The 25991-nt window shown below is 37.9% G+C and overlaps 1 protein-coding gene across 2 annotated transcripts in view; it reads right to left on the reverse strand.

Annotated features, from left to right (window-relative positions):
• Positions 1-25991, reverse strand: part of LOC120800797 (cyclin-dependent kinase 17) — a 48990-nt gene that overhangs the window by 20257 nt on the left and 2742 nt on the right. The window contains exons 2-3 of one of the 2 annotated variants that reach the window (XM_040147160.1): positions 4795-4939; positions 1396-1560 (exon numbers count right to left, since the gene is read on the reverse strand). In XM_040147160.1, the coding sequence (XP_040003094.1) occupies positions 1396-1560; positions 4795-4921 (292 nt within the window). In that variant the 5' untranslated portion in view covers positions 4922-4939. Of the gene's footprint in view, positions 1-972; positions 1078-1395; positions 1561-4794; positions 4940-25991 lie in introns of those variants that run through there. The other variant, XM_040147169.1, reaches the window with a different exon arrangement.

Here is a 25991-nt window from a genome sequence, read left to right on the forward strand (position 1 = left end):
TGCTATATCTCAGTCTGAACCAAAGTTTTGGACAAACCAACAAACAACTCCCTGCATTCTGTATTCAGTTTATGCATTCACTACTCTTCCTTCAGTTTCCATGTTTTTGGCTCGTGACTTCCACAACAACAAAATAAAGCCTCATGACACTTTGCTGAACAGGTAAATGTGTAAAATGGGGATTTTCAACACCACTTATTGCAAAAAATATAGCAAATTAATGTATTAATGTCTTTTTAATTTTGTATATAATTTTGACCTAGGGTGCAATTCCCAATTATTCTCACTATCAATTAATGTAACTATTTTCTCCATTAATCGTTTGATCACTAAAATATCAGAAAATAGCGAAAAATGCCCATTAGAATTTCCCAAATCTCAAGGTAACATCTTTAAATAGCATGTTTTGTACGTCAGAAGAAGATATTCAGTTTACTATCACATAAAACAAAAACCAGTAAACACTCATACAACTGAGAAGCTGGAAGCACAGAATGTGCGGCATTTTTGTCTAAGACTAAGAGACTGTGGTCTAGGAACTCTGGGAGGCTGTAATGGTCACTGTAAATGGTTAGATGATAAAGTTAATTAGTTATACTAAAATAAAACAAAATAAGAAAAATTAGTTTTTGATCTTTAGCATTTGTTGTGAAGTAAATGTATTAAGTGGCCAAGGGGTGCTGTTTGAATAAAGGTCTTTGACAACATATATCGGGAGGGTTTATCAGGTTGTGAACATGAAAATGTGTAGCAGGATTATATTGTTTATTTGTATTAGGATAGTGTAAGCAGAAAGTACAACAAGACAGTATCCAGTGAGGTGAGGTTTGGAGTAACAAAATGTTAGCTAAGATGCACCTTATTAAATCTTCATCTATAACTTTGTACTCCAGAACTTATTCCTCCAGATCCTACAAAATATATCAGGCTTTACTTCAAAAAGCATAGAGACTGTTAGATCTGGATACCCACAACATGTTGCTCCTATGAATCATCTCGTCACCCTCTGGGCTGTCCCGACCCCCAACTTGAAAGCTGCTGCCACTTTGAATCATCAGCATCGTCTCTCTTCCAACCCTAGGGATGAGACTCGTTGCTACAGATCGACTGTGATGAATCAGTTCACACAGGAAACTGTGTCATGTATGACGGAATGCCCCATTCTGCTGTCCCTCAGATGAAAACAGCCCTATTGAAGGCAAAGACTGAGAAGCTGCCTCACAGGACAGACACCCAGTCTGGCCAAGAGCATGTTTGCAAATAAAAGGAGGAGGACGGAAATTTTAGGACAATGACATGTTTCCTTTTTATTGCTGTATGCCATCTGCTCTCTCACTACTCACTTCCTTCCATTTGTGTATGTGTTGTGTAAGTGAACACGTGCAAATATCTCACCCAGACGACTGCCATTGCGTGGCATTGCCATGAAGGACCCCAGGGTGCCTCCAATGACACTGTGCGGCCGGCGGAGGGGGGGCTTCTTGAAGGAACCAGTGTACTGGTGCAGGAAGGAGTGCATGCTGTGGGAGGTGGGGGGGCGGCCATTCCTCATGAAGGGCTCTGAAACACAACAAAAAAACAACGGTTGTAATTTCTGGTTAACTGAAAATCAGATGCTCTATAGCTACATCACCCACATGAGATACAAATTTAGGGCAACACTAAATATCAGCTCTTATTTTCTTCAACCCCCTGCAATGTGATCTTCACTTGAAAAGCATGTTGTGTGACCAACACAACTTTATTTGACCAACCATCTGGCTCAATTACAGAGAAATATGTATAAATAAATTTAACAAGACATTGAATATTCTCCAAAGTTATGTAATGTTGAAGTAACTGGGGTTTGCAACCAACTAACTTAATATGAACAAAATCAAATGTCATTCTAACTCCCCTGCTATTTAAGAAAAAAACTGAGCAATTAAAGGAATAGTTTATCAATTTTAGAAATATGCCTATCCACTCACTTGCAGATGAGCAATAACATGAGAAGACATTTAACATGTTAATAATTTGTGAGCTTAACTGTGTTCAGTTGTGATTAGACGCAAATGTGCCAGGGTTGGTACAAATTCACATGAATACACAAGTTGAAAGGGTTTCAATGTGTGCGTATCCTGGGGTTTTATGAATCTAGAGAGACTGGAGGAAAGAACAGGAGTTGGAGACACAGTTGGTGCATCTATTGCTAGCTTACTGCTAGTATGTATGATTGGCTGTTTGGGGCGAATAAACAAAAAATGTCCAGCAGAAAAAAATGTGCTTCCCTTCCTCTCTGAATATACCTTTACAGGTGCTGATAGGTGGATTGTGTTACTTCTGGACAGAACCAGGCTAGCTGTTTTCAGTATTTTTAGTATTCTAAGCTAACCGGTTGCAGGCTGTAGCTTCATATTTACCGTGTGGACATGAGAATGGTTTTAATATAAACTCTTGGCAAGAAAAGCAATAAGTGAATTTCCCAACATGTCAAATGATATTTTTAAGGGGAACACTGGAGTTCAAGCAGCATATGTCCAAAATCATAACCAGGAGAATCAGAATTTAACACCCACTGCCTGACAGATGTGGGCATACAGCACATGAAGGAAAAAAAAAATTGTATTACCAGGATTGAAAATTGATAGTCAAAGGCCAATTATGTTACTCTACTGTTAAGCAAGACATGAGGCTGGTTCATGAGCCTCAAATAGTAATCAAATTTCCCGTTCTTTTTGGCCTTTAAACCCTTTGAGCAAATATTACAACCCAGTGTTGTCCCTGTGGGCAGAGTGGAGTCCAGCAACACCTGTACAAAAAGGCCATAAATCATTCCATTCTGAACTGCATTAGATGGGCAATAAGTCTCTCAGATTCATGGGTTTATCTTTCTGCCCCTGCCAACTTTATTTAGTTCATTCGACCTTTTAAACTCTGAGCAGACAGATTGTTCTGTGTTTCTACACCTCAACCTAACTAATTTTCATTTTACTGCCTTCAAGTGCTTGACAGACATATTAGAATTCCAAGTTGAGCATGCATGAATGATACTAACAAGGAGGTAAAAATGTGAGGGCTACGTTGAATTTTCAGTATGGAAACCTTTTCAGAAACTGAGAGTTATTGGTTCATATATAGACACCGTGCTTCATTGGACCTACTTCACCGTTTTCCAGAAAAAGATTATAAAATATAGCATCTCAAGAAATTGTTTGATATTATGGGTAATATGCTCATTACAAAATACCACTATGCACGCAAAGTATAAAGTTACAGCAGCAGGCAATTAGCTGGGCTTAGCACAAAGACTGGAGACAGGGGGAAACAGCTAGCATGGATCTGTCCCAGGGTAACAAATCAACCTACCAACAACTCTAAAGCTCACTAATTGATATGTTATAGTATATGCAGTATTTGTGCTAAACTAAGCTACTTGGCTGCTGGCTGTCACTTCATATCTAACAGACAGATATGACAGTGGTAACATTTGTTTCATCAAGCTCAACAAGAAAGTGAATTCTCCAAAAATGTGGAACTAGTCTTTTAAATGCCTGAAGTGGTGGAGTAGTCTTCATCTGGCTTCTTTGCTTTTGCACCATTATTATGTAGCCATATTATTATTTTCAAGACAAGATGGTTCTGACCAATGACCTCCATTACTGCTGACTGCTTGTAGTTTTTGTGGAGTCTTTGTGGATATAGAGTGAAAATGAAATGAGCGAAATGGGAAACATTCTGTGAAAGACGGATGTGTGTGTCAGTTCATTCTGGTGGCTGTCAATCACAAGCTGCAACCAATCACTTCCATGTGTCTATCCTGCCAGGAGCTCATTGGAGAACCACTCTACTGTGGTTCCAAAACCCAGAGAAATCACAAAAAAAAGAAAAGAAAGAAATGTTGCCTGTAAATATGTGAATGTACCTTGTTTGTGTCCTTACCTTCCTTTGTCCTCCTCCTTGGTCTTACTCCTGTTACATAACTTGATAGAGAGCTATTCACTGGAAGTCCATTATGGCTGTTACTGACACATCTCTCTCTCTCTCTCTTCTCTCTTAAAATAATTCATAGATAAAATAAAAAACCAAAAAAGCTGAAAAAATGCTGTGTACATGTACATGTGATTTTTACATGCCAGACATGTACAGGAAGAAATAAAAAAAAATTTTCCCGGTGCCTCTCTCTCGACTCTCTTCGACTCTTCTACAAACATTTGAATACTTCTTCAGCATAAAGTGTAGCTTAACTATGACGTTTTTTTTTTTTTTTTTTTTTTACCCATTTTTATTTCTTATTTTTTAATTTTTTTTTTTTTTATGGTTTTTTTTTATTCTCTTATAAGGTATTTAAAATAAAATAATTTTATCAAATTTTTTTCATTAATTAATGCCCTATCATAACATATTTTTTTACTTTTTATTTTTTTTTTTTATTTTTTTCACTAACTAGCTCTTTTAGAAAGGTATTTTTGACAACTACCAATTTTTTTTTTTTTAATTATTATCTAATATTATAAAAGGTAGTTTTTTTTGATTTTTTTTTTTTTTTTTTTTTTTTTTGTTACCGATATTCTTCACATCTCCATTTTTCGCATCCAAAAGTTGTTTGGTTTCCTGCTGCAGAATGATGTTGATAGTATACAGTGAATAACAGTAAAAGAGGTATTTTGTTTTACAAACCCATTCCATTTTTGATAAATGTACAGATTTGTTTTGAAAACTAAAAACTGTAGAAATACTGAACACTAATCATTTAACTTTTTAGTAAACTCTAAAAGGTCTTTAGCAGAAAGCTTGACAAATACAAACACTAACCATTGTCTTTGGTGCCGCCATCCTCGATGGTCATCTGCTCGGCCAGTTCGGACAGGGACTCATCAATGGTCTGACTGGAGCGGAGTGTTAATGACAGACGCTTTTTAATCCTCTTCATCTTCTCCATAGCAGGGCAGTGCACAACCTGTGGGACACAGAAACACATGGTCTACATTAATTCAGTGGTAATGGAATGATACACAAAAAGACAAATGTTGTTGTATGTATGTTTATGTGTGTGCAGAAGCCTCCATACAGTCCAAAATATCTCAGCTCACGAATAACATTAAGCTGTTTTTTTGTTTTGTTTTTTTTGTTAGGGCTGTAGCGAAACCAAAGAAAATTTTAGTCGACTGAAATCATACCTACTCTTCAACGAACTGATTGGTCGCGGGGGGGGGGGGGAAATCTGCTCATTATCTCTAGATTAATTTAATAGACTACCGTGCACTGAGTGCAAAAACTCGACTTTTTGGTCATTCGTTTTAACAAAATGCAGCCACAACGATGACTTCTTTGACATGTTGTCAATTAGTTCGGAGCTGACTACGAGTAAAGTAAATTTTCAGTAAATGTTAGACTGAGCAGTCTCCATTAGGTTGGGCGAGTTCAAAGTTGTGAAAATGGGTGTATTCAAAACATACCCCCTTGCTCACAGGTTGTCTGTCTCTCCTGCCGTAGAAAATAATGGATTAATCCTGGAAGGCTGTAGTACTTTTCTGCTTATGAAGGTAACACCGGTGATTGTCCAACCAATAAGAATTTGGTTTGACCAACCTCTCAACCAGTCGAGCTCGAGACTACACCCCAGATTATTTCAACACTAAATTTTATTAGTTTTTTTTTTTTTTTACAAAAACAACAGCACGGCACAACAATATCGTTGCCAGGCACCATTACATCCAAATACCAAATATTATATAAAATGGACTATGTAAGGTGGGGACTTTATACAGCACTACATAATTTGTCTACAAGTTTCCATGATTGACAGAGCATACAGCAAAGGGAACACAAATTACATTTTAAACAGTGAGGATGAGGAGTGAAAATCCACCAATCACGTTTCTTATTCCAAAAAATATATTATCCATTTTGTGTATCTTGCTCTTTCCATCTCATGAATTTCTTTGATAATTTCAATCCAGTTATCTTCTGTAGGTGGGTTGGTCAGAAACCATTTAGGAGTAACTACTTTTTTCGCCCGAATAAAGTGACATGCACATCAATGAAATCTGGCGTCCAAAAATATGGTGAATGATTCTCCAAATACTTTCCCAAAATAGTTGTATCTTTGGGCAGCTCCAAAAAAGTGTGGTGGTGATTTGGCTCATCATCCTCAGAAGTTCTCCAACACATATGGTCCATCGATATTAGACATCGATATTTTTCATTTTAGGATGAAAAAACAAGCAAGATTCTTCCAACAGATTTCAAACCAAAACATAGCAGAAGAAGAAGAAAAAATAGTTTCACACGTCTCATGTTGTTGACTGGTTATTTTATCCTTTAATTTTCTTTCTCCCATCTCTCCCTGATCTAGTTTAGTTCCCCTACCCTTTGTAATTCCCTGGTAAAGTTTTGAAACTACTGATTTAGAACTACCAGTGTATGCCTGTACCATTAATTTTATTATTCTATTAGGTTCCATAATTACCTAATTTACATATTGAGAATGCCCATTAACAGCTACCAAATCGTAATTCAATACTTGACTCAACTTCAGACCTTTTATCTGCTTAATTTGTCATGAAATAAGAAGGGAATAGGCCACCCCTGGCCATGAAAATGATTGTCAGTCAACTGTTCAATTACTTTTGGGCCTCTGAAAATGAGGGACTATGTATAAAAATGGTTGGAATTCCTAGTTAATGCAACATTTTTGTTAAACCGCTGAAAATCCAAACGTCAATCACATCTTGATGGCTTTATTCCAGATCCATTGTGGTGGTGTACAGAGGGAAAATTACAAAAATCGTGTCAATGTCCAAGTACTTACAATGGGGTCCAAAAGGACTCCACTTTATGTACTTAACTGTAAAAGGTATCACATTTGCCATTTATTACTGTAATAATTTTCCTGAACAGATAAATATGTTTTACAATTTTGAAGAAATCAGTTCCAGAACCTTTTTCATAATATTTTTATCGCTTTGTGGAGGTAGATAAAAATAAAGAAGGGTCGTCAATTTATTTTCTATTTTGCCTTGCACTAGAATATATCTGCCCTCACTATCCCAGATCTTCCTAATTCAAAATTAACAGATATGTATTAGTATTGCAGCTCCTCTTTTGTGACCTGTTTTAAATGTGCCGTAAAATGTGTTCTTATACCCAATTTTTAAAAAATTTGCATGCTCAATTTGAGATAGGTGGGTTTCCTGTAGGAATAAAATTTGGTTATTTTCCCTTCTCATTTTTGTCATTACTGTACTCCTCTTAATTGGATTATTTAAGACATTCACATTCCACAAAGCTACTCTGAAGTTACTGTACCCCATAAGAACAGTTCAATCTACGCCTCAGCAACATAAACATATGGACTGTGACAGTAAGAAATAATATTAACAAGAACATTAGGAACCACTGTAACATTGACTTCCAACTTCAGGGCCCTACTCTGCCCTGCCATCTTCACAAAGAGAGGGGGGGGGGTAAAGGCGTGTATATATGTGTCTACCTGTTTGAACACAGATTAGTAGTCGGAAGGTATTGTAGGTATACCAATTTTTACTGCGGTAGGATTTATTCTATAATTTTAACAGCGTGTGAAAAAAAGACCAATTTTATACCTTTGTATAAGTACACTCTTTGTACACTCACAGTTTATTGGTCACTTCGGTAGGAAAGTCGTGTGAAAACACGACCACTTTTCCCTCACATGTGATCTTCTTTGACCAGGCTTTTTAATGCATTTTGTCTTTGATGTCAAATGTATGTAAATTAACCATAATGGATCTTCCATCTCAATGGTTTAGCGCCGATTGACCAGTGGGCTCGCTGGATTTCCAGTTCAGCATTCCTGCTGAGTGTCAGCTTCATCTTCAAGTAAAGTAATGTTAGCATTGAGTTCCTTCTGTGCCTTCCTTAATGCCATATATGCGGATGTTATAACAGGGTGACCATCCTTCTAGGTCTGTTACTTTGGCTTGAGGGAGTTTCTGTTGTCTGAGAGAATAAAGCAGAGCCTCCCTTAACTCAGTGTTAGCTGTCGTTGTTTCCTCCAACCATTGCTCTGCTTCGGACATCCCCGTTGACACTTTGTAACTTTTGATTTATCTCCGTCTTGAAGCGGTTTTAATTCTGATCTCCTGCTTAATGTCATTTCTGAAGTCACTTTTGAAGTCCAATAGTTTCCTGTTTGAGTTCCATTTTCAGGTTTTGTATCCTCATATCCGCATAAGTTTTGGATAGCTTTATCAGTAGTAAAGTCCCTGTCCTCGCTGAGAGATTCCATCCTCCTCTAGCTGATTTTGATGCCGTTTGTTGTTTTCTTTTCTTTTCCCTCTTCATGGTTTTTGGGGTTTTTTTGGTGGAGTTTTTTCTATTAAATTGACTGGGTGAGTTTTCAATCTATGCTGCCATCTTGAAAAACTCAACAAAGTACCATAAAGCTGCTTTTAATCCAATATTCATTCACTCTGCAAATGCTTGAACAGCACATGAATAAACCCTGAGCAAAGCATTAATAAAGGATGAATATCACAGTTAAATAAAGCTGTTTTCCCTTACACTCATATTCACACATTTAGACAGGGAGAGATTAATGATTTCTAATTGAATGAAGAGATAGTCAAATTCGTCAACCGAAAGCACACTCACGTCTACAAACACATGCGAGTGTCGTTCCAGGCGAATGTGTTTGTGTTGATGCAGTCGTCCAGGTCACAGGAAACACCTTTCTCAATCTGCCTCAGGCCAGTGCCTGCTCATTGTGTTGCTGTGTTACCAGGCCATGCAAGTGTGTGTAGTGTGTGTGTACAAATACTGTATGTATGTGTATGTGAGTGGAGGAAATGCACTGAGGAAGCAGCAGCAGAAATGCCCCACCCGCTCCTGATCCTCAGCGCAAAACAAGCTGACCCCTGCCCTAACCATCTGAATTTCCTCTCAGCTGGGTGCAGTTGGTCTAATTAAAGCCCAACAGGCTGTCGGAAGAGGAATTTGCTAATTAAAAGATTTAATTTCATAAATATTAATTGCACTGTAGGTATCTTTTGACGAGTTCTTTATATTGCCAACACAGTATGTATTAGACTGCTGAACACACTGAACACAATTCTAAAAATTCTTAAATTCTTAGGTATTTGGTGCTATCAAGTTTAAAAACCTTTATTATATGCTGCAATTTCATGAGAGGTCTTTAATAGCCTGTTGTGGACATGTGGAATGATGGTGTTATAGTGAGTTATAGTGAATGTTATAGAGTATGATGGTTCCACACTATTGTCCCACTCTATTGGGATATTATGCTCGGCAGTTTAATAAAGGTCTTACCAAATTCACAAGTGAATTTAGTGACTTTTCAAAGAACAAATCAGAAAGAGTTGTTGCAGACTAATTTAGTGGTGTAACAGTCACAAGCAAAGCAAATTTCTGAAAGTAACTATTCAGAATTGCAGTTTACTGGCACCACTAAAATGAGATGTTATTGATTATATTATGGCTTTTATTTTTAGTAATACATATCTGATTATCGATCTTATTTATTTCAAGAAAATGTTAGTTTCAATGCCTATAACTAACCCAGAGACATCTGCTGTTCCAAGGCCCAGAATGAACTATCAAGCTCAACTTTTAAGCAAACATGGAAGATAAGTCCTAAAAATGCTCAGAAGCATGGAAGGTTTGAACACTGAGTTCCATGACAGAGGAGTAAATTTCATCTGCTGATGAAATGTAATATTTAAGTCACGTTGAGGGGGTAGTATAAGTAAAATCTTCCATCATAAAACATGTAACTTAATATCAAAATAATGATGAAGCGTAATAAACTAAAATAACCAAATGTTTTTGGCTAATCCACTCAATTAAAGGGGAACTCCCCTTGATTCTACACATCAAAGTGCGTTTACAAGTGTAGGAGAGTACTGCTGCATATTTTTTAAAAGTTTTATAAAGCTTTTTGTGGTTCTAGATGTAAATCGGACTGATTGGGTCTGAAGACATCAACTTTTAAAAAGAAAAAAATGTGGAGGTGTGGAGCTAGAAAGTTAGCCTAATTTTATTTAAACTGTCATCATGAGTTCGACAATGTTATAGGAGTGTAGAGTGCTAAACCAGTTGAGCACTCTTTTATATATCACTGGTACTTTCATTAATCGAGGTACTTCATCTCATTGGTGTAAAAATTCAAAAGGCCCAATATTACCATAAAGCAGTCCTGTTCCTTGATTTGTGACAGTAACCCAATACCACCAGTGATATTAAAAGCAGCTACCTCAATGTAATTAGTATAGCAAAATATTGGAAGATTGACACATTTCTATCTTCTTACAGTATATATTGACATATCAGCCAATAGTAAATCAAGTAAAAGCACTTCTACTTGAGTCACAAATTCCAATACTCTATCCACTGGTAATGTAGCATGAGAAAAAGACACTCAAGTCATGAGAACACAGAAAAACAGTAAAACAGTTTGCAAAGATGACCAGCTGACAAACACACTCGCTCTCACTCACCAAATACAGGTATTTGCTTAAAAACAAATATGGCCTCAAAATTGACCGAGCTAAGAAGCAACTATGATGAAACTTGCATTTACTGCGAGTCATTTCTGTTATGCCCATTCTTTTCATTTATTATATTATATAGCACTTTTCTAAACAATTTCCACTCTCCCAGTCTACAAAGTGGATGTGTTGTCCGTCCTGTAACCTGTGTGTGATTAGCCCACTTGTGGAGGGGGATTGTGTCATGCTGACTTTTCTGGCACTATTGGCATGAAGATCTGATGACGCGTCCCCCCCGACACACAGACACACACAAAAGCTATCAGACAATCCAGTGAAGGAAAAAAACAACACATAAAATTTAATCTAATGGGACTAAAAATCAAGCTTTTAAAAATCAGAATACAAATATAAAATTACTTGCTTGTAAAACACTCTCACACAAACACATTCACAAATTCTCTCCCTCATACACGCACACACACTCACTATATGTGAGATAAGTGCCCTTTGTCTCCCTTACAGAGGAGTGTAACAGCGCCGGGTTTTATCTCTGCAGTAACCCCTACCAAAGAGACTCATGTGACGTCTGTGTGTATATTGAGAGTATAGCATCTGGCACATATGAATGATGTGTGTGAGGGGGGAATTCAACATGATAATCTGCTAACAACAGAGAGACATAAAGAGATAACTAAGACCCCGTTTTTCTTTCTCTCTCTCTGTCTCTCTTTCATCATCAACATCTCCACAAATTCTCTTACACACACATATTGACCCACATTGCCCACAACCCCCACTCCATCACTCCTCTGCACCCTCCTGGAGGCCTCCCAAGTGTATTGTGAATAGTACGAAGGAGGACACTTCAAAGGGGGAAACAGGCAACAGGGCCTAATTACTGGGCTAATGATCTCTCTTTCTCTCACAAACACACTCACATACACCATCGCCACCACCACCACCTTCCTATTTCATCTCACCTTCCTTTCTCATTCTCTTCTCTTCTACTTTCCAATCACATTTCAGAGTGATGTAATGAGACTTAAAGTCTGGTTTTATATTCAGTCTCAGAGATGTGTGTGAAAGTGTGAACTTAAAAAGGAAGAGAAACATTGGGAGGAAGAAGAAGAACACAAAGACGGGGAGGAAGAGAAGGATAGGAACAAGAAAGTGAGTTTATTTTGGTGAGCGGAGCCATAATGGAGTCTTTGTGTTTGTTTAAGAGCCATGAAATCACCCGAGTGACTGCAGGCATAGAGAGAGAGAGAGAGAGAGAGAGAGAGAGAGAGAGAGAGAGAGAGAGAGTTAGGCTCACTGAGGGTGGTGGTGGTCCAACTCTACATTGGGTTTTTGTTTTCAGTAGCTACATTTTGTGTTTATGACAGATTTAGGAATTGAACACATTAACTCTGCAGGTGACCAAGTGAGTGTCTTACCCAAATACAGCTGGCCATTAAGTTTGTATTCCCTTTGTAATTACAGAATTTAATTAGCTATGAAGTCTGAAGTGTTCCCTGCATTCAACCTAATCCAGTAGTGTTCCCATGATGTTAGTCATTGTGTGAGGTTCCTACGTCTTAGTTGTTAACTATGTATTAGCCAAATTGGGGAGATCTGGAAGCCTAGAGGTTAAAGGTGCTGATCATGAACCGTAATGTCTCTGGTTCAAGTCTGACCAGGGACCTCTTCTCTCTCTCCCCACGTTTACTGTGATCTCTCCACTGAATACTCTAATAAACAGATGAAATTATAAAAAATACTAAAATTATAAGTTCAAATCTAAACGTGATCAAGTACATGTTCATAACTGGTAAAAAGTGTTTTCCCTAAATAAAACAAATAACAGTGTGTTTGTGTGTGTGTGTGTGTGTGTGTGTGTGTGTGTGTGTGTGTGTGTCTGTTTCCTAAACTCAAGCATGCATGTGTGTTCCTTAAACCATAAGTAACCATCTTATGTAACCATAAGATTTAAATCTTGATTAATTTGGTAACACAAGTACTTTTTGGTGTTAAAGGTTCCCTGTGGAGTTTTTGACTCCAAGGAGCACTATGGAGTTGTTTTTCTATGAATAGTTCCGTGTTTAGTGTACAGTCCTGGTTGAAATTATTGGCATCCCTAAATTTTAAGTACAAAATTTAGAATATCTTCAGAAATAAATGCAAATGAACTATTTTGTATAATCAGAATGTTTAATAAAATGTCCACAGTTACTGAACAACAACAGCAAAATGCTTTCATAAAGTGAACTTTAAAAAAAAAGACGTAAAACATGACATGATTATTGGCACCCTTTTTATTAATTTAAATTAGTTCTTCAAACAAAATTAAAAAAAAAAAAAGACTCACCAGTGCTTAATTTTCAGTGTATACATGACCTGAATTAACAAATGAATGATGGTTTTGCTGCAGGAAAATCTTTTTCACGATGGCAAAGACAAGAGAGCTGTCTGAGAGGATCAGAAATGCTATTATCGAAAAATACAACAATTCCAAACGCTACAAGGTAATCGCCAAAGATATTGAAATCTCTGTTTCAACTGTTTGAAATGTTAACAAGAAGTTTAACAATCATAAAACTGGTAAGACTCTTCCAGGACATGATGCTAAGAAGAAACTCAATAAGAGAAGCCTGCGAAGGTTGATGCAGATTGTGGAAAAAACACCAGGACCTGGAGCAATCGGGAGAGGTGGTTTAGCCCATACCATACACCGCATAATAAACCAAGTAGGACTACATGGGCAGATGGCAAGGAGGACACCAATTTAGAAAGAAAGGCACAAGAAGGCAAGACTAATGTTTGCAAAAACTTTCACAGATAAGCCAAAGTCTTTCTGGGATAATGGTCCAAGGACAGGTGAAACCATAGTAGAGCTCTCTGGGAATGCAGTGCATCAGTTTGTTTATAGGCAACAAAATGAAGCACATAAGGAAAAGAACACATTACTTACAGTAAAACATGGTGGAGGTACTATCGTGTGAGGAGACTGAGGAAATCAGAAGATTAACAAGGCATTTTAGAGTGAAATGTGTTACCCCGTGTTAGAAAACTGGGTTTCAGACGAAGGTCTTGGGTCTTTCTAGCAGGACAATGACCCAAGGCACATATCCAGCAGCAGAAAAGAATTGTTGAAAAGGAAAAGATGAACTGTTTTAAGCTGGCCAGCAATGAGTCCTGACCTAAATCCCATTGAAAACCTTTGGAGAGAGCTGAAATCTGACAGTTTTTAACTTTCTTTTTTTCAGTAACCTTGAACATTTTATTAAAATATTTTGAGCACACAAAATTGCTTAATCTGCATTTATTTATGAAGATATTCTAATTTCTGTGCCTAAAATTCAGAGGTGCCAATAATTTCAACCAGGAGTGGATCATGTGATGTGATACACATTCCTCCAAATGGTTTCGAACTATTTCACTGATCTTATCGGTCAATATCGGTCTTGTAGAGCCAGGAGGAGTATTTCCTCTCTGACAGCCAAGATGGGTCAAACCTGTGACATTCTATGCTTGTCCAGGGGGTGCATCTGTAACAGCAGCAGAGCTGCCAGCATACTCACCACTGTTGCCAGATTGCATGCGTTTAAAAAAACACTGATATTTTTGCCTGACTTTCAGATGTTTGGGGAGACGTCTGTCCATTGTTGGTTTTAGAGGGATTTAACACTTGTTGGAAAGCTTTTATTGCACTAAAGATAACGACTTGTCAACCTGTCTCTCCTCTGCTCTGCTTGAGCAGAGAATGTTAGGGGAAACACACCAATATCAGAAATGCAACAGAAGACGAGCAACTCATCCTAAGCATCTATTTAAAGTGGAACCAGACATGTCCAATACGTGCATGCAAGGTTTCCTCAGCCTCAGCCTCAGGATTGAGAGCCCGAGCTCATGTACAAACACTGATACCACTATAGATAAGTAACACACACCACGTTAGGTTAAAAAAAAAATAGCCCTCCAGTAATTCTGTCAGTTCCATAAAAGTTTAAAGAACTGACAAAATTGGAGCAAAAGCAAGTGGAAAAAAGAACAAAGGGAGAGTTGAAAGGAAGGTTGAACAATCACTGGCACTGCTGTCTTCTCAAAAGGAAAACAACAGTTAATGTTGTTAAAACTGTTATGCAAAGTAGACCCTCTCATATGAGAATCACACCCACTTTTAAGAGACAGAATCATCGCTTTCCTTTTGGAGAACGGAAATGAAGGAGCCCAACAGAGCCTGAAGGGAAAATGAGCTCATGAGTCAAAGAAACCTATTTATCATTGCTTATGTTCATATAGCCATATATGAGTAATATAGCCTTTTAGGGTTTGTGGGTCTGCTCAGTTAAAGGATAACACCAGTCATTTTTAGCCTGGGCCTTGGTTTTTTTCATTTTTGACAAGATGACTACCGATTGCTGATCATGTGTAAAATTTGGCAACAATATGCAGATGCTGGGAGCCATGCTGTCCAACAACATACAGTTATACAGGTTAAAAACCCTCTGCAATGGTGTACCCACGATGTATTGACAACATTGTACCCTTAATGAAATGGGAGTTGAGTCCAAACTGTCGTCTGCCTTTCATTTCAGGCAGATGACAGTTTGCTTATTCTAAAGAGCTAGCTGTTTTAATTTACTGCTTATGGACTGGAAGGCTAAGACGACTATTGTGTCTAATATACTGTATACATAAGCAGTTTGCTTGAATATTAATAACATTAATATCAACCTCCTTGAAATTATTACAAGTAGGATACGTAAAATCTTTTCACAAACCACTTCCAATTCCTGTTAAAGTCGCAAATTTAGGGCTCTCTTCAACACACCTAGCTGCTAAATAAAATGGCAACAAATCTATTAATGTCTGCCGTCTAAGGCATCAGTAATATCAGTTCTATTCACATTTTTGAAGTCAGCTATATTTAAAGAAGTGAGAAGTTCCTACTATAGTTTGTGGTTGACTCTAAATTAATAATCTAAAATGACTTTGGACATGTGCTCAAAAAAAAAATGACATAAAAATGCTGTTTCACTCTTCCGTTTCTGCTTCATTCAATATGACCTGAATGTAGCATGTAATCAAGAATGAGTGTGAACAATGCCAAAACTTATTTATCTTAGTTTATAAACTGAAATGTTGTGAAACCTGTTTAATCGCAGCTATTTCAGGATATGCAAGTGCTATGTGGATTTGTTTCAATCACTTTTTTGGAGTAGGCATTGCATATGTATGTTTTATTGGACAGTAGTTCACCTAACAAAGTGAACATATATAATACTGCACTCTGAAGCAGCCTAAATGACTGAATGTTAAAAGATAAAGCTGGCGATATCCTATATTTTTCTAATTTTCAACAAAAGACTAAAACCAATAATGAATTGATCAAATAAAAAAAATATTGCCTGTATAGGGAAAAATTAAGTTCCCCTTTTGAAATATAATAAATACCTAGCAAAAGCCTGATATATCTCTTACTCTTCTGTGCCATACAGCCCCATTGTTGTTCAAAAACTATTAAAAATACATCAATGAGCCACAGTATTACACTGGGTGACATGTTTCTTCATTACTATGAACACACACACAGCCACAGCCAAGAATAGCCCCAAACAAATGCACCATTTACTCCTTTTTGAGTGACATTTGCTGAAAACTAAAATGCCCAGCTGTGTTAGGAAATTAGGTAGCCTTTTAAAAAAAAAACAGGCATGGTAGGGAACCAAGACATTGTTGGTTTTGGTCCTTTCATGGGCTTTTTTGACCATATCTTTTAAGTCATGAAGGCAACAATTAAAACATAAATTTCTAGAATCATCCTCCACCCTTTGGCAGTACCTGACGTTAGCTTAAGTTTGTCACTGTTTTACACCTTGTTTGACTCAGAGGCTTAGCTCATCACCAAACATCTTCCGCATCATCACTATTATCTAACAAAAAAGCGGTTTCCCAGCATTTGTTTTCTTTGCAAATTGTGTATTAATTCAATTTTCAAGTGTCCTTTATCTGTAAATGCCTCTCATTGACTGGTTTCTCCCACATTCACAGCCTGCTAGCTGCAAACAAACACACCACATAATGGAAATCACAATTTTATATAAAACAGTGAAGCAGTTTAGTTGAAAAACTACAGCTCAGCTGAAAAGCCAAAAGGTAAAATCTGAGCACACACAGGTGCTCACTTTTGATTTTTCCTCATTTACAAATGTCTGGTTTTAGGATAAGAGATGAGTATGACGTTTTGCACAACCTCAGGCCCACTTACATCACTGTTATCATATCACAGTAGCACACACACAAGCACCACTGTCTGTCCTACATGATATACACACTACAAAGGCTTCAAAGACCGGTAGCCCCAAAGGTTGTCATCTCCCTAAAGCCTACAGGGTGGATGAATCCTTGCATCTGTTATCTCTGAGTACCACAGTTGTGAATCCTTCTTAAATAAGCAACTTCTGGACAATTTCACAGTGAATCTAGTTTCTGTGAACTTATTGTATTTTAGCACTGTAAATGGTTTTCCAGCTTTAAATGCAATACACGATTGTGCAATTTTCCACTAAATTAATATACCCTGTATTTCCCTTGTTGCAAGAGTATCTAGATTCTATGTTCCAGATTCTTTTCCACCCTGTCAAGAAGAAAAGTTGGATTCATCTTTTGACATGCAAAAGTTAAAATCCAAGATTATCTTCAGCCTCATTACAAAACTATTACCAATGTCAACAGACTTCTAGCAGCCATTTCAACTGAACCCTACTGAGTCACAAGCATGTGTTTGTGTGAATATGAGAACACACAAACAGAGCATCAGTGCTGCTGCCCAGTGCAGTGGGCGCTTTCCACTGAATGACCCTTTGTTTTGATCTAGAGAAAACTAAAAAGGAGCTTCAGCATGACTGACCCAGAGGGGTGAGCTGAAATAACCCTGTGTATGTCTGTGAGCATACAAAAGGTGGCAATGTTAATTTTAATAAGAAATTACAAACGACCATGGCTGAAAAAATGCTTTCTGGTGATAAAGAGAGGTGGGAAGAAAAGAGGAAGAAGTGAGAACATTTTCATTATCTTTCATAGGAGAGATTTAAAGAGAAATGAGCCTGAAGTGAGACAGTTTGAGAGTCTTACTGGTCAGTTTACTGGTTAAGTGACGAGATCACAGACACCAGAATTATCGACTTGCTCACTTGTGTTGTTGACTATGATGCACCATTCAAACACTTCGGCATGTTAAGTGATAGCAGGCTACTAGCATCACTGGGAGCGAGAAAAAAAGAAGTCCATGTACATCTACAGTAAATGGTCTGCAATCTGTTATACCATGCCACTAAGTCTAGCAGTACTGTGTAGGAAAGTGCTCTAATTTACACAAATTCTGCAATAACTGATAAGACTAAGAGTCTACAAGACTAAGAGTCTTTGCTGTCATCTCTGTGAGGCTGTACTAAGGTACAGCAGTGCTATGAGCTAAATGCTAGCATCACCATGCTAACATGCTCATGATAACAATGCTCATGTATATTTTTTAGCAGTGCTGTATAATGATTACTATATTCACCATCTTAGTTTAGCATGTTAGTGTGCTAACATTAGCTAATGTCTGAATGTTAGTTTTGAAATTATTGGGTCTTAAACTAAAGTAACGGACACATTAAAAATTTGACCTGACGATGACAAAGTCATTATGCTACATTCATCCAATGTCAGTGGAAAGTAATCAACAAGAAAAACACCTGTTTTTCCAACTTGGGAGTGTTCACGCATTATTCCAAGGTGGTTAACCCTCCCCCTGGTATTGGCTAAATTAAACATTAGGGGATCACCAAAGTCTGAGGGAATGGTATTTGTCCAGAAAATGGTCGATTGGGCTAGAAGTAAGCCCCTGCCCCAAAGTTTACAAACGTTCAAGTACATCAGGGTCTTATTTAGGAGGCACTGGAAAATGGAGCCCGAGAATGACAGGCGTTACATCAGCAGTAATGCGGGTGATGCACTGGACTGTCATGATGAAAAGAAACCTGAGTCTGATGGCCAAGCTCTCAATTTACCAGTTGATCTAAATTCCAGCCCTCACCTATGGAATTGGGAAATAACCTAATTAATGAGATCACACTTACAAGCAGTCAAAATGAGTCTTTCTCAGCGTGTCCGAGAGGGACACTGTGATGAGTAAGGATATCCAAGAACCGCTGCTTCTTCGCCTTGAAAGGACGCAGTTGAGTTGGTTCATCTATCTGTTGAGGACAACCCCAGGATGCATTCTTGTAGAGTTTTTTCCGGGCCTATATAACTGTGAGGAGGACCCAGGGTAGATCCAGAACAGGAGCAGGGATTATCTGTCCCATCTGGTCTGGTAACACCTTGGGCTCCCACTGCAACCCACTCTCAGATTTGGATAAGTGGCAGGAAATGGATGGTATAGAAGCAAAAAACATTTTGATCCCCGACTTCATTGATTACGGAGGAGAAATTTGTCACAGACCAAAGGATACTAGCTTTAAAAAATTAAAATTTTAAATCTGGCCATATTAGTTACATGGAGTCATTCATATCTCTGACAAATAACATCTCAGTTAAGATTATGACAGGGTTTCCCCTACCATTGTAAGAGTTAGGTGCAGCCTAATTATTTTATTTATTTATTTCCTCTGCTGCCACAGAGGAAATAAATTCACGATATTATCACCTCTCCTCCTCCTCTATCTGTTTGAGTGAAAACGAGTTGAGTCTCCTGATGTCTTTACAGCAGAAAAAAAACAGCCAAGAATAATGTTTGCCACAGATGATAAGCACAGAAAGACAGTCTGAAAAACATGGAAAAGATGGAAAGAATGAAGATAAAGATGGAGGAGACGAAGGGCGAGCTGGAGGAAAGACATTATTTTTACGTATGAAAGCTGCATTGTCTCACAGCTGAACACACACACACACACACACACACACACACACACACACACACACACACACACACACACACACACACACACACACACACACGCAGATGTAAACATAGCACGTGGTTCACCATTACCCTATGGCCCTCTTGCCATATGACAAACACAAACACAAAGCCCACAGGCCACAAAACACTCATCTGAGGAACTCATCTGACACGCACACCACTGCTTAAATGCACACCCAGACACTCTAGGTAGGTATACACTAGGTGTATACTGTATAAAGTAGGTGTGTGTGTATACGTGTGTGTTTGTGTGAGAGGGCTGGCTTGAGGTCACACCAAACGTAATACACTTCATCCGTCTTCCAATTACCAAACAGAGACCGTGTGCAGGATAGATGATCCTCTTATCAATTGTTCACACCGTCATTGTAATCAAACACACATACATACATACACAAACTTAGCAGGAGGTGGAGTCAGCAGCAGGTAGACTACTCTAGTGCAACCTAGGCTAACAGTATTTTGTGTGCCAACATGTGTATACAAGTTTGTGTGTGAATGCTGACTGGAAGCTAACAAGCACACACAGAAGCACAGCAGCAAGCAGGAACTAGAGAAGCCTGAAATAAACTATGCTTTCAAGAGCAGCCCTGATTTTTTAAAAGCTACATCATAGGTAAAAACCCACAGAAAATTATCACCAGACACTGCAGTTAACCTCAGCTCAACCAAGGAAGTTAGTGTTTTTCAGCTCATTGTTTTGGTTGTACAGACCACAACTTTGTTGTTTTGCTTCAAGTCTTACTGCTCTCATCAACCTTGTTGTTGCTGTTTTTAGCAAAAACTGTGCTGCTTGCTTAGTACCAACTACAGACTGATAAAGTTAGTCTTTGCTAACATACTCTCTACATCAACTTTAATAGGTGATAATATGTTAATGTTGTGTTTAGAGCGCGTTGCTCTGCTGCTATGTGTCCTAAAAACTGTTCCATACAGGTATGAAGTTTACCAAAATAAATGCTTTTTCAGAAGTAACATGGTGGAGAGAGGAGGTTTGCTGGATTAGCTGCTGTTAAGTAAGCAATTTATATAATTTTGCTCTGAATCAATTGGCTTTTGTTTTTCAAAATGTTTTTTTTTTGCTTTAAAATACAAAGATGGGCAGATTCTGTGACTAGATAGCACACATTTTTATTTTTTTTGCCATTTAATGACAGTGATAGCGGACAGATAGACAGGAAAGACAGGGGATAGAGGGGGGATGACATGGAATTTGAACGTACCTTTAACCAGGTGAGCTACTGGTGCGCCCCAGATAGCTCATGTCTCATGGCTTTTAGCTATCAGCAGGAGGAATTTAGCAGTAGCTGATACACTTAGGAGATAATTTATGTGTATTGTATGATCAGTTTTCCAGGTTGCTCTCATGTTGATTAGGGTTAATAATAAGCCAAGTAGGAATCTACTGCTATTTTAGTCAGTGTTACTGCTTTCTTTCAGTCATGCTGTTGCCTCTTCAGTTTGTAGACAGTCACTCTGTTGTCTGTGTACTTAAGTGTTTGTTAAAAATCTCTGTCTACAACATAAGACAGGCATTTCTTTTGCTGAATGATGTTCATGTGGCCGTTTATCTCATTGTAGCTTACCATCTTTAACTATGCGCATAGATGCATATCTTAAGCTTACTGACGCACTTGCATGCATTTAATGTTAGGATGGGGTTTAGGCCTTCAGAAGAAAAAAATAGATAATCCTTTTATGGAGGTAAAAAAAAAAATCATCATTTATAGTATTAATAGAATTATTATAAGTGTTGTATCCTTTTAATTTTGTTAGGAAAAAATAACCATCTGCTGTTAACTATCTCTTTGCTCCTCCAGCCACTATGATCTGCTGCTGCTCCTGCACACATATACAATGTTTCCCCCATTGTATTTGTGAAATCAACACTAGCATTCTTCTCTGGTCTGTCTGTTACATAATTCTAAAATAGAAAGGCTGGAAGGAAAAAAAAACTTTCAACATAAACCTCTAAACTCAATCAAAGAGTTAGTTCTTAGTATTGTGAAAATTTTTGACAAGAATTAAAATGCATTCTTTCATAAATAATGACACAGCGATGATCTGTCTGAAAAACAACTTATTGCAAAACAGGCGTGGACATCTTCTTGTTTAGATCATTAAAAAGCCGAGAAAATTTGCTTCCAAGTGTTCAGTGTTTCCCTCTTTTCTCTTGCACTACAAAATTGAATGCTGAATATTGAGCCAAATTTGGCAAATTCCGATTGCTTTAATTTTGAAAAACTGCATTGAAATGAAAAAACTAATTCATGATTCAGAGAATTCTGAATCAGTTACCTCTTCACTCTGCAGTCACATAAAAGCAACAACAGCTTCAGGCAAACACACCCAACAACACAAAAACAAAAGCAATGCTTAACCACAGAGAGATTTCTAGGGATGTCAGGTCGTCTTACACAACTGAACAACAGGACTTTAACTTCTCCCCTTCTATTATCACCTCTCCTCCTCCTCTATCTGTTTTATGGCTTTCCATTCTCATGAAACACCACTCCCCTGAACAGTCTCCAAATGCATTTCCATTCTCCCGACACCTTTAGGAACAGGTGTTGCCTACCCAAGGTGGCTTGTTTTGCAATGTATGTGTTTTGTGTGTGTGTGTGTGTGTGTGTGTGTGTGTGTGTGTGTGTGTGTGTGTGTGTGTGTGTGTGTGTGTGTGTGTGTGTGTGTGTTTTCTGTTCACACCATCCAACAAATTGGCCTGGGCTTTTTCTTGTCTTTTTACCAAGGCAGGTGGGACATCCCAGCTTGAGACAAAGATGCAGCATTTCTCATAAATTCAGTACGTCAGCCATTTGTTGGCAAAAGAATATCTTTGCTCCTACTTCAGGTGTTGTGATGCATTAAGCTTAATTAAACCTGGAATTTCTGATTGCTGGAATTCAGTCAGAACAAAAGAACTCAGATTCTATATCTAAACAAATACTAGTTGCCTTCATATTCAAAGAATATCTCAACCTTTTGGGAAATGCACTTATTCACTTTCTTGCCCTTAGTTAGATGAAAAATTGATGCTATTTTCATAGCTGTACACTAAATATGAAGCTATTGCCAACAGCCAGTTAGCTTAATTTAGCAGAAAGAATAGTAACACTTGGAAACACCAAGCCCTGCTCTGTCCAATTTAGGGAAAATATGTCTACCAACACCTCTAAAGCTCAGTACTTTAACATATTATATCTTGTTTGTTTAATTCATACAAAAACCAGAGTGTTAAAACGACACATCGTGGTTGTACAGGGGTTATGTGCCCATCTATTTCTTGGCCAGATGACAAGACTACATGATGTTACTCTGCCCGGCCAAGAAATAGTCGGGCACATAAGCCCCTGTAGCTGTTTCTATCTGTTTCCAGTCTTCATACTAGGCAAAACTAACTGGCTGCAGACAAGGTAACTTTATACATAACATACAGGCATATAGTAAGAAAGTGAATAAGTGTATTTCCTAAAATGGCTTTGGAATCCTCTAGGGTGTTACCAGCCAGGAGTAAAAGTCCATTCAATTCACATATAGGGCATTGAATTTTTGCCTTACTGCATCTCTGCAGCATTGACGAGGGATGACTATTGTTTTTATCTAGTTTCTATCCTTGGTGCCATGTGCTCATGGCTGTGGGGTGCGTCTGAGAAACCTCCTGTCCATCTGTCTAGAATTGTACTCTCTGAGTTTCTGTAGTGTCATAGTCTGTTCAGCCATAGCACCTACATGTATCACCACTCATGCAGGAGTTTTGCATTAATCTGATTAGACCAGATTATTAGTGTATGTGTAAACATCCCTGTGATACTGGCCTCGAACTGATCTGGCCTTTCAGATAGTGATGAATGAGATCCTTAGTTATGCTAATACAGTCAAGACCATGAAAAATAAAATATAAAACCTAAGAGGAGTATCAGTACAGCAACAATTCTGAAAGAATTCATGAAATGGCTGAATTAATAAGCGACAAGACTTGACAATTTTCTCTCTAGGCTTCATGAATGTCTGTGGTCCAATTTTCGTGACTATATCCTGTGAACTTTCGATGTACTTTGATGACACTAATTGCAGATAATGTCTGTTTGGCAGACAATGATTAACCAAGCAGGAAGAAAGAAAGATAATTAGAGATTTCTACTTGAGATTAAAAAGGAAAATCGTTTTTATATACAGACTACAATTTAAAGTTAGAGGAGGAAGCAGGGTAAGACAAGGCAATGGGAACAAGGTTACACAGTCTGTCTCAAGTTCAACCCCAGTAGGAGCACTGTATTAAACAACAAACTCTAAAAACAAAATCTGACAGTGAAAGGAGTGAAAAAAAATCAAACTGCATGTGTAATAATTTCATTTTTATGATTATGAGTTGTTCTCTAAAAATTGTTTTAGAAAAGCACGGAGATGGTGAGAGTTGTGTAGGATGGGATGTACTGAACAGCAGACAACTACAGCTGACTGTACTTGGGACTAACCGCTAATTGTACCACTTATTTGCGTGTGTATTTGTTTGTGTGGACAAACAATCTTTTACTATGAGCTTGTATTATGGAAACCCTTTTGAACTTATATCTTAGGACAGAGCTGAAAAATTAATTTTTTTATACCAAAAACAGCATTTGACTGCACTTTTTAAAACCATTACTTAGCAAGCTGTAAAATTAGCTTACCAAAGTAGAGTATAGTTGCGTCATATAACTTTCAGATTACAGTTACCAGCTGTTGTTGACAGCCGGCAGATAGTGAACAGTAGTTGGAATCTCCCACTTAACCTTCTAAGCAGATCTTATCGCTGTTTTAAGGTCCTCCTCTTGAAAGAACTGACTTAGAATCTTCTGGATTTGGGGCTCTAAACTTGCTTGTGCTGTTAATCTGTGAAGCTAACGTTAACTGAAGAAGCTAAGGTACAGAGATGTCAGCAGTATCCTTACCAATATCTTTTTTAGACATGACTAATCACAAATTTGTCAATATGTTGCTGTTACTGATACACATAATGCCAATTTTTAAACAGAAGTATTGCCAATGCCACTAATGTAATAAAATACTAAATGAAGGCTTAATTGTTCCACTTTTCTAACTTAAATACTTAGTAAATTTGTGATTTAGTTTGATACAAACTTATCTTGTTCAATGCTATGCAGATCACCAAAAGGCCTGGAGTTTGTTTTTTTTATGTATTTATGGGAAATAAGTGCAATTAAAAAATGTTGTCAGAAAAATCACAAATAGTTATTTTCTTCAAACTTTTCAGTCCTATTTCAGGAGTGACAACATTTAAGCAGCATGATACCATTCCAGTCTACGCTGCATTTCTTAAAGAAGCCAGCCTAGGGTTTTGTGTTAAATTAAGTTAAAATTTAAAGTTAAGGTTAGCTTGGGTTCATGAGGTGAATTTAAGGGTTAAGTGACTGTAAGCAACGCAGAAAAGAAAACTCACAATAACATATTAAGATTCTGTTCAGAGACAATAAAGAGCAAACAGAGTGGAACATCACCTGAGCTTCTAGTGCTCTTTAGATCCTCACTAGTGTGTGTGTGTGTGTGTTTGTATGTCAGCATGTGTGTAATGAATATTTCACGATCTTCACTGTCAAATGATACCACTTGAGTTTACAGTGAGTGTTCACCAGATGAAGGAAAGTGACTTCATGAATGAAACTGCAGGTTTTTTATTTTAATGTGTAACCTCTGTGTTTGTGTGTTTGCGTGTATGTGTGCGTGTGTGCGTGTGTGTGTGTGTGTGTGTGTGTGTGTGTGTGCGCAGTGAGAGAGACACTGTGTGTGCGCGTGTGTATAATCCCTGTGTGCTGCTGCTCTAACAATGCCACTGGTTAATCTCCAGATTATGAGCCAGTCTCATTCACCCAACACAACCTTGCAAAGCATGATGGGAGACAAGGCATGATGCCAAAGCATACAGGAATAATGATAGATAGAGTGTGTGTGTGTGTCTGTGTAGAGACAATGTACAAGAGAGAAAAGCAAGTTAAGTAAATTGTGTCTATGTGACTGAAGGAGAACAAAGACAAGTTGCATTCACTTTTCGACTAACACACACACAGTAAAAGACACCTGTAGCCATCCTATAAGATTAAACATCCTTTCTGACACCCAAACACATTCATACAGGATAACAGCATTCACACAAACATACACACACACACACACACACACAAATAAAAGATAGCTTTGTTTTACTGCAAAATGACAACCACACACCCGTAAAATTACAGAGATGTTTGATGCGCTGTGAGAGAATGAACTCACACCACACCACATTCTTTGCATGGCTCACATAACTTTCCTGATCAGTGTGTGCGTGTGTGTGTTTGTGTTAGTGTGAGTGTGAGTGTGAGTGTGTGTGTATGTTAATTCATATGGCTACAAATGTGTGCAGCTGTGTGTTCAAGCTGCTCTCAGCCCACACTAATTGTATTCATTCTGAAACCCTAGAATTAGCCAGACCCCAAAAAAGCCCAATAATTACTACTTCACCTACATGATCCCCATCCTGTGGCAGTGTAGTGGCAGACACACTGAAACATATAGTGCTCTACTCATTAAAA

The sequence above is a fragment of the Xiphias gladius genome, chromosome 2, assembly GCF_016859285.1.
Source record: "Xiphias gladius isolate SHS-SW01 ecotype Sanya breed wild chromosome 2, ASM1685928v1, whole genome shotgun sequence".
NCBI classification, from domain to species: Eukaryota; Metazoa; Chordata; class Actinopteri; order Istiophoriformes; family Xiphiidae; genus Xiphias; species Xiphias gladius.